The sequence below is a fragment of the Mus caroli genome, unplaced genomic scaffold (genome assembly GCF_978045245.1).
Source record: "Mus caroli unplaced genomic scaffold, Mus_caroli_1 scaffold_16, whole genome shotgun sequence".
NCBI lineage: Eukaryota > Metazoa > Chordata > Mammalia > Rodentia > Muridae > Mus > Mus caroli.
Genome location: NW_028227271.1, coordinates 2376545 through 2385573, shown reverse-complemented (window position 1 = coordinate 2385573; position 9029 = coordinate 2376545). Strand labels below are relative to the sequence as shown.

The 9029-nt window shown below is 50.8% G+C and overlaps 1 protein-coding gene across 1 annotated transcript; it reads right to left on the bottom strand.

Annotated features, from left to right (window-relative positions):
- Window positions 1-376: 376 nt before the first annotated feature.
- LOC110311081 (keratin, type II cytoskeletal 74-like) lies at window positions 377-8385 on the bottom strand. Its single transcript, XM_021184321.2, is given in 10 exon segments — window positions 377-576; window positions 1179-1213; window positions 1582-1802; window positions 3802-3927; window positions 5408-5572; window positions 5783-5878; window positions 6335-6395; window positions 7103-7317; window positions 7953-8097; window positions 8099-8385. Coding segments are annotated over 10 exon segments (1551 nt in total).
- Between the last annotated feature and the right edge of the window lie 644 nt (window positions 8386-9029).

Genomic DNA, 9029 nt, shown 5'->3' with positions numbered 1-9029 from the left:
CTGTCAAAAATCCCACTCCTTCTAAGAAGGCCAGAAAATCTAGACAATTGAGAACATGACTTCAATGCCCCCCTTTTCTCTCCATCACCGTCCTCTTCCCTCTCTGGATTATCATATCCTCCTAAGCCCCAATGGGGGCTTGTGCTTCTTAAGCCTCCTGCCGCCTGAAGGTACAAAAAGTCAGAAGCCTGCATGGGACCCACCAACATGGGAAGATTGACCGTGTCAATCAGAACTTAGGAGAGAGTGGGTAGTAAAGAGTACTAGAAGCAGTCCTAAAACCCAGGGGTGGAGGTTTCAAGTGTCACAGGCATCTCTGGGCAGTAGCAAAGGCATTCTTTCTCCAGACACTGAGGTGAGTGGAGTGGTGGGCTGATCAAGTGGTCTTCCTGGCCAGGGTACCAGCAGCAGCAGTGCTCTCTTCCTGAGCATCCTTGGGGTCTACACTTGATCCTCTAGTCTTGGACTGGCTGTTTCGAGGGGTGCTGGGGCTACCAACTGCATTGCCAGCCTCAGAGTCAGAGATCATGGAGCTTGGACGATAACCACAGGACCCACAACTGCTGCTGATGACAGCTGTGGACAAAAGAGACCAAAGCAGGTGTCTGTCAGCAAGTGACAGCCACGGCAACTGCCATCTCAAAGGAGGTCCTAATCCCACAACCATCCTCAGAAGTCAATATACATAAACAATGCAGTGAATGAGACCTTGGTATGTGCTGCACTGTATGGGGACCGTACAGAATAGGTATGCTGCCTGCTGTCTGAGATATCCTGGAAAGTGGCCATTCCCAAGCCATTCTCTAGAGAGCAGTACCCCAGGGGATGGACAGCAAAAGAGACAGATATGAATTTTAATCACTCTTTCCTGGGGACAAAGGTGGGAAATGTTGCTCTGGTGCTGATAACTTTCCCAGGACAGCAGAAACTTCTAGGTGTAGTAAGATTGTGGCTGACAGTACATCTCTGTATCCCAGGGACCCTGGCTTCCTGCATCTCTGTAGCCCAGGGACCCTGGCTTCCTGCATCTCTGTAGCCCAAGACCCCTGGCCTCAAGCATCTCTGTATCCCAGCACTCCTGGCCTGGAGCATCATTGTATCCCAGGGCCCCTGGCTTCCTGCATGTCTATCCCAGGGTTCCTGGCTTCCTCAGCCCAACCCATCTCTAGGATACTCACAGACACTCACAGAGGATGGGTTCTCACCAGACATCCTATAATACAGAAAGTTAAAAGATAAGACCACTCAGGAGGCTGAGACAGAAGGATCACCATGAGTTTGAGGCCAGCCTGGACTATAGAGAAGGACTCTGTTTCTTTAGATTCACACCTCCATCCTATAGATAACATGGTCTACTGGGACCATATTGCTAGCATGCATCAATCTGTCTGTCCTCACAGCTCCAATTGGATCACAACATAGTCACCTGGCCTCTGACATCACCTGGCAACCCACCGCTGCCCTCTCTCATGGTGTTGCCAGCAAGGCTGTGCTCATCTTCCTGCTCCCAAATGTTTCCTCTGCCTGAGAAACTCCAGCTGTTCCTCCCTTGGCACAGTGGTGTGGCCCTCCAGGCCTCACCTGCTCTCCTCGCCCTCCAGCAGCTTCCTGTAGGTAGCGATCTCCACATCCAGTGACAGCTTCAGGCCCATGAGCTCCTGGTATTCACACAGCATCCGAGCCAGCTCCTCCTTGGCCTGCTGCAGGGCACCCTCCAGCTCATCCAGCTTGGCCCAGGCATCCTTGAGGGCACTGTCCCCTCTCTGCTCAGCATCAGCGATGGCCATCTCCAGATTGGAACACTGGGGAATAAAGAACAGAGACTGTCAAGACATAAAATATGATCTAGATCATACCAGTCATGCTTGTTGATATTATTAGCTTGGTAGAATCACCTAGGAGGCAAGGCTCTGGTTGTGCCTATGAGGAATTATCTTGACTAGGTTGGTTCAAGTGGGAAGACCCATCCGAAGTGTGGGCGGTACCATTCCCTAGGCTTTGGTCCCAGACCACCTCTGAAAGAAGAAAGCTAACCTAGCTCAAGTGTCATTACCCTCTGTTTCCTAACTGTAGATGTAACTAGGCAGCCTGTCATGATAGACTCTCACGGCAACCCAAAGCTCTTTCTCCCTTGAGTTACTTCTGTTGGGTATTTGATTAAGACTGTGGTAGAGTAACAGAGCAGCCTTGTTATACAGATGATACCCAGGGTGTAGGAAAGGAGCTACAGAGCCAGGGCCAGAACCTAGTCTGCATTCTCCATTGTAGAAGAATGTTTAGGGTTGTGGGCTGGGAGACAGCTGAGAAGGTAAAAGCCACACTGCTTGAGGACCTGCATCCAAGTCCCTGGAACACAGATTAAAAAAACTAGATTTGACCACATACCCACATGCAACCCTAGCACTTTGGTGGGGAAATGGAGAAAGAGGATCATTGGGACTTGCTGACAGCCAGCTTAGCTACAAGTTCAGTGGGACAATACAGAGACTGACAGATCAGGCTCCCACTGTCCTCCTCTGGCCTCTGTACACATACAGGTGTGGACACCTGTACGTGTGTGTGTGTGTGTGTGTGTGTGTGTGTGTGTGTGTGTATACACCACACTCATGCATATACATGCACACATATTTTTCAAAAATAAGGAAAACAGGGCGTTACGGTGGGACCCTTGGGAGTGGCTGCAAGCTAGGAGAGCAGGGAGAAACATCAGTGATGTCAACATTGTCTAAAGCCTAAAGTCAAGGCTGTTCTGGGTAACAGGATCCTGCCTACCAGATCCAGCAGAATGACTCCTGAGATGCCAGCCACACCGCCCCCAGGGATCAGACAGTAAGTCTAGGCACTGTCACATTCGGGTTTTTGCTACGGAAAACCTTTGTGTCTCTTGCACCAAGACAGTATGGCTGGAGCCCTCTTGCACTCAGCTTTATCTAGGCTCCCTGCCTGCCCCCATGCTTTACTTCAATAGACAAGGCAGTCCTCTCTTAAAATAGCCTAACTTACAGCCCTGGATGATGGGCTCTGAGGAAGCCCCCAAGGCTGCTGCAATTCAAGGGCTAACAGGAGGGTGTTTCTGATGGAGTCTGTAAGCCAGCCAACTATAGAGTCTTACAGGTGTCCCTGTGTCCCACTCCTCCATGTCACATGAGGTCCTGGAGATGCAGAAAGAAGTGTCTGTAATAATCCATTGTTAACTGTGTTGACATGGTTCCTCAGAGGGTCCCTGAGAGGAATAGACACACACACACACACACACACACACACTGACAACATTTAAGAATTGCTGTCTTTAGGTGAGACTAGTACAAATAAGAGTCCTGTGGCCCAGGTGGGAGAATCCAGAGACTTCACTTGCTGCTGCACTCTTCCACTGGGGCCCTGCCCCAGAATGAGGAAAGGAATGCAGCAGGGGCACAGAGAGCCCTGTCTTGTCCCATGCACCTGGACACTTAGGAGAAGGCCTGGTCTCAGAGGGGCACACACAAAAGGCACAGGACAGATGTGTTGGGCACAGAAATAACTGAGCACAAGGGTACCTGAAACACTCGCTCTAATCCTGCCCTGGTAATGAAGAGCTGGGGGGAGGAGGGCAGGGAGGGTAAATCTCTGCTCCTTTCCTACTTGGCTACCTAATGGGCATCATGGGTAAGCCAGAGATAGATGGTGTCTTCCCCATTCTGATACAAGGTGAGAAAGAGGCCTGGGACACCCCAGAGGGGGACCTGCTTCTCCCCCAGGACAGCCTGGAGTTTCCACCACACACGTAGAACTTTGTCAGTTGTTCTCGGGTTTGCTGCCCACCTGCTTCTTCACGTTAGCGATGTCACAGCGGATCCTCTGGATAAGCCAGTCCAGCTCTAACATCTCACTCCTGATGTGTTTCAGGCTGTCTCCATGGCAGCCAGCCGCCAGCTGCAGCTCCTGGATCTAGTGTCCCAGAGGCAGGAAGATGGTGAAGAGACAAGGCACGGAGTGACTCAGGAGGAGCACACCTATCCCGGGGTGCTTGAGGTGAGCCTCAAGTGGAGGCGGTGAAGCTGGAACTCAGGTGCCCTTCCAGCTCTGACCAAGAAAAACCCCTGACCCCATCATAGGCAGAACCTTCGTGTGGCCCTCCACCCTGGCTTGTTTCCCTTCCGGGGTAGACAGGATGTAGTTCCCACTCATAAGCACTCTCTGATATGAGCATTCTGACCCCGTCCTTGTTCATCATCCTGCATTCAGAGAGGTGTCTTCTAGAGATCCCACTTGGCTCTGGCACTGACATCGGATGCAGCTATGAGTGAGGCAGCCCAGCTCTTTGGAGGCTCACGCTCTCCCTCAACACTTTCCCAGCGCAGGGGAGAGGGGAAGGAAGTCTGAGGACAGGTGTGTCTTTAGAAGAAGTTACAAATGGGACTGGGGTAAGGGTACTGTGTCCAGCACTTCAGGTGGGGTACTGTGTCCAGCACTTCAGGTGGGGTACTGTGTCCAGCACTTCATGATATACTTTAGGATGGAGAAAGTTGTGCTTGTGGACAAGGAACAAGGGACAGGAGGGGTAGTAACATTGAACTACAGCTACCATCCTTTCTTGGTGGTACTATAGTTTAAATTGGGACTGTTCCCCCAAGTCCCATGTGTTACTAGCTTGGGCTCCAGCTTGCCACTAATAAATGATAAGTCCTAGTAAAAAGTTTAAGCTACTGGGAACAAGCCCTTGAAGGAGATCTTGGGACCTGAGGCACCCAACCACTCTCTCCTTTCTTCTCTGCTCCCTGGATGCTGGGAAGTGAGCTGCCCCCTCTGGCATGAGCTCTCACCATGATGTACTGCTCTCCCCCAAGACCAAGAATCTGCAGATGGAAACCTCTGCAACCAAGGACCAAACAAACCTCCCGCTCACCAGCTGGTTTCAACCTCCCCACTCATCAGCTGCTTTTTTCTCATCATTTTGTTTCAGAAATAGAAAGTTGACACATCTGGGCTTTCATAACTGTGAAGACGGGGCTTAGAGAAGGATTGCCTAAAGTGTCTTTCCTTACTATCTAACCTATCACTCGGAATGCTCTTAGAATTCCAACTTGCTGATGGGGAGGAGAGGCTTCCAACTCCCCCATGCATAGCAGAAGGGAGCTCCTGGTTTTCCCTTCTCTTCCCACCTGGCTCCAGCTTGTATCCTCCATCCCTGTGTCATGTACCCCCATCCCTGTAAATGCATTTGTGTTAGAAGGGAACACTATGCCTCCTGAAGGACTCGCTGTCCCTCTTCATTGGATTTGCCCATCCATACTAGTTTGATAGCACCGCTGAGAACATCTTTTGGGTAGATTGCCACTGGGTCCTTGGCTGCAACCAGCTCTTACTCAGTATTTCTTTGATCTTTCCCAAGAAGGAAAGAGGTTTCCCCTCTGCCACCAGCCTCCACCTTGGTTTGGTACAAGATCTCAGCTTCAGCCTTGCTCTTGATCGTGATGTCCTCATAGTGGGCACGGACTTCAGCAATGATACCGGCCAGGTCCAGATCTTGATTGTTGTCCATGGACAGGATGACAGAGGTCTCACTAGCATGAGTCTGGAGCTGGGCAATCTCCTGGATTGTGGATGGAAACAGGATCAATGCCCCCAGATCCTCGCCTCTCCTCCATCAGGCTTCTGTGATCTTGGACAGAGTTGGTCACACTTGTCTGTGCAAGAGTCTTTATCTGATGTGGTCTTAAGTCCCACCCACACCCACTGGTGTCCCTTTGGGAAGCTATCAACTGGATTGAGGCAGAACAGTGGGGGAAAGGCGTGTCCTCACCTCATCGTACAGACACTTGAGAAATGTGATGTCTTTGTCCAGAGAGTCCACCTTGGCTTGAAGTTCCACCTTGACTGTGTAGGCTGCATCTGCATCCTGTCAATAGGCCCCATGACATCATCAACACATCCATCTCTCATCCCACCAATCACCCTGCTTCTGCTGCTGCCCTGTCCTGAAGGCATCTGACTTGCCCAGTCACTTCACATCAGTTTTTCTCTGACTGAACCTTTGGGAACAGAGGGAGGGAACAGGGACCAGTCTTCCTTTGTTTCACCTGCAGAGGTGCTTGCTTTTCTTCAAGCCACACAGGAAGATGGAGCTGAGCCACATTCCTTCCAATGTCCTCACTAGGATTCTCTCCTGTCCCTTCCTATCCAGTTCCTGGCTGTGTGCCCTTCTTCTCTAACTTGCTGGAAGCTATAACTCTGGTCCCAACTGAATTCAGCCCTTAGACCCTCTCCAGGTGTCCTGGACAGAACAGTCCTGAACAGAGCTGCTTAGGATACAGGCACAGGAGAGACCAGAGCCCATGGGTGCTTCTGGTCTCACCTTCTTAAGCAGCACAAACTCGTTCTCTGCAGCTGTCCGTTGGGTAATCTCAACCTCGTATCTGTGGGAGAAGAGAGAGGTGGCAGAGGTTTTTTCTGTCAGGTAACCTCCTTTTTTTACTAATGGGGCAAGCCCTGTGGCTGCTGGGATCTCTGGGTATCATGATTTGAGTGTTAAATGTACCCTACAGATTCACATGTTTGAACACATGGTTCCCAGCACATGGTACTGTTTTGAAGATTGTGGAAGTTTCTAATATTGGCTGGTATCTGACTGTCTGCCATATAGCTGGAGGGGTATGGCTGTGGAGTTAAAGCTTGACCCTATTTCTAGCCTCAGCTCTCTCTGCCCTTTGGTTGGAAGCCTGAAACAAGCCACTGCCACAGGGTTGCCATTACCATGGAGCTGCCAGCTGCTGTGTCTCCCCTGCCAAGAAAGATAGTATCCCCTTAAACCACCAGCCAAGGTAAACTTCTCCTTCCTTACATTGTTTCCTGTCAGGCATTGGTAACAGTAACCAGAAACGTAACTGATATGCCAGAAGTGAGTGCTGAGAGGCTCCTGGTATAAGTAAGAAGTCCTTGGGTCCCCTCATTATATCCCAGGAAAATACCCAAATGCCTACATAGAGTCCCTAACCAGCCACTAAGCATCCAGAGGGCCAGTGAGCCCAGGAACTCCTACCTGTCACAGGGTGGGTACCTCCCACATAGCCAGAGACCACATGAGCTGACCTCCTGACCCAGGAACCTTTGCTGGCCTGCTCACCGTTTCTTGTAGTCCTCCACCACATCCCTCATCTTCCTCAGGTCTGAGTCTAGCCGTACCCTTTCCCCAGACAGCGTCTCTAGCTGTTTGTGAAGGTTGCTGATGTGGGCTTCATAAACAGGCTCCAGGCTCCTCCTGCAGTTGCTCAGGTCCAGCTGCTGCAGCAGCTCCCACTTGGTCTGCAGCACCTGGTTCTGCTGCTCCAGGAAGCGCACCTGGAACCCAAACCCATAGCCACCTGGAACCACACAGATATTGTGCCCCATAGACGTACACCATTGGAGAGAGAAGGGGAGTTTTGTAAAACTCTCTATGGGTTGAGCCCTGACTGCCCACCCTCAGATATCGTTAACAAATTCTCTTTCCCCAGGGATCATTAACAAGTGCTCCTTGCTGGTCTTCTAAATTCCCAGTCGCTTCATACTTACCTGGGAAGCAGCATCCTAGTTTCTTCTGTGGCCTGACCATGGACCCAGGAGATATTCTCCCTTGCATCTAACTGTGCTGTGAACCCTGCCCTCTGGATTGTGCTTGATTCTCTCAGCTGTTTGTGTTCTTTAAAAAAACCTAAAGATGCCCTCCACTATTAGACTTTCAGGAACTTAACACTTCCCTCAAAAAAAAAAAAAAAATCTACCTCTATCCAGTTTCCTGCCTTCTCTCTAAGATTCCCCAAGGAGACAACCTTCATTTGTTCCTCCCCTGATTCTGGGCTGCTTGCAACTCTATTCTCTTCCCCTTGAGAAGAGGGACCCCACCCAGGCCCTGTGCATCTATCCATCCATACATATTACACAGGAAACAGGACAACTGCTCTTGCTATGACATCATGTCTTCCTGTAAGACTTACCTTGTCAATGAAGGAGGCGAACTTGTTCAGAGCCTTGATCTGCTCCCGCTCCTGTGCGCGCACTTTCTGGATCTCAGGGTCCAGCTCCACATTCAAGGGAGCCAGGAGGCTCTTGTTGACTGTGACCTGGTAGATGCCCCCAGGATGGACAAGTGGCCCCCAGGGCCATTCTGCCAAACATGCTGTTGGCAAAGCCACTCGCTCGACCCCCACCATACCCATGCCCAAAGCTGTGCCCTGTGCCCCGAGCACTGCCACCTGCCACATTGAAGGAAGTATGCTGATTCCCTCCAAGACTGTAGAGGCTCCTGCTGCTGCGGCCAGTCCTGTGGCAAGAAGCCATACTGCCCATGGGTTTCCTTGGCACCATTGCAGAAAGCACACTGAAGTTGCCCTTGTCACTGCATGACCTGAAGTTCAGTTGCCAACTCATGGTAGAGCAGATAGATCGTGCTGGAGCTAAAGAAAGACTGGGGCACAGGAGGGCTGCCTCCTTTTATCCCCACCAAGCCCAGGGCACCGGAAAAGGGCGTCTCTCCACTATCTCCTTCCCCTTCAGAAGGACTGGGGTAATTTGCAGAGCATAGATCTCCAAGCCTTTGAGCAACAGAGCCCTTTTAATAGAAAGTGGAATATGCTGCCTTTGCACACTGCAGTGATCTAATTTGGAGTTTATCTGGCTCCTAATTAGGGACCTGCAGAGTTATCCCCTTCAGCCATCTTTCAGCTTCATGTTTCCAGGTTCCTTCTTGCTTATCTGCGACAAGGCACAGGGTAAATGTCTGCCTCATCCGGGGGGTGGGGGGGAGGGGGTCCTCCAAACACTCAGGCTTCCCCTCTAAGGAAGCCATTTCCTGTCACCTGGCCTTCTTGAGGAATGGGATACTAAGAAATAAGATGGCTCTGTCCTCACAGATCTAGCTAGGTCAAAAAACGAAGGTCCATGGAGTCGCCATGTGGTATTATGCTAAGGACCACAGCTGTCCAGCAATAAATAGGCCCCAAGACAGGGTAGAAATGAGAGCCAGTGTCAATTTGACCCCACATGAGCACTGTGTGGGCTTTCTATGTTTGGCA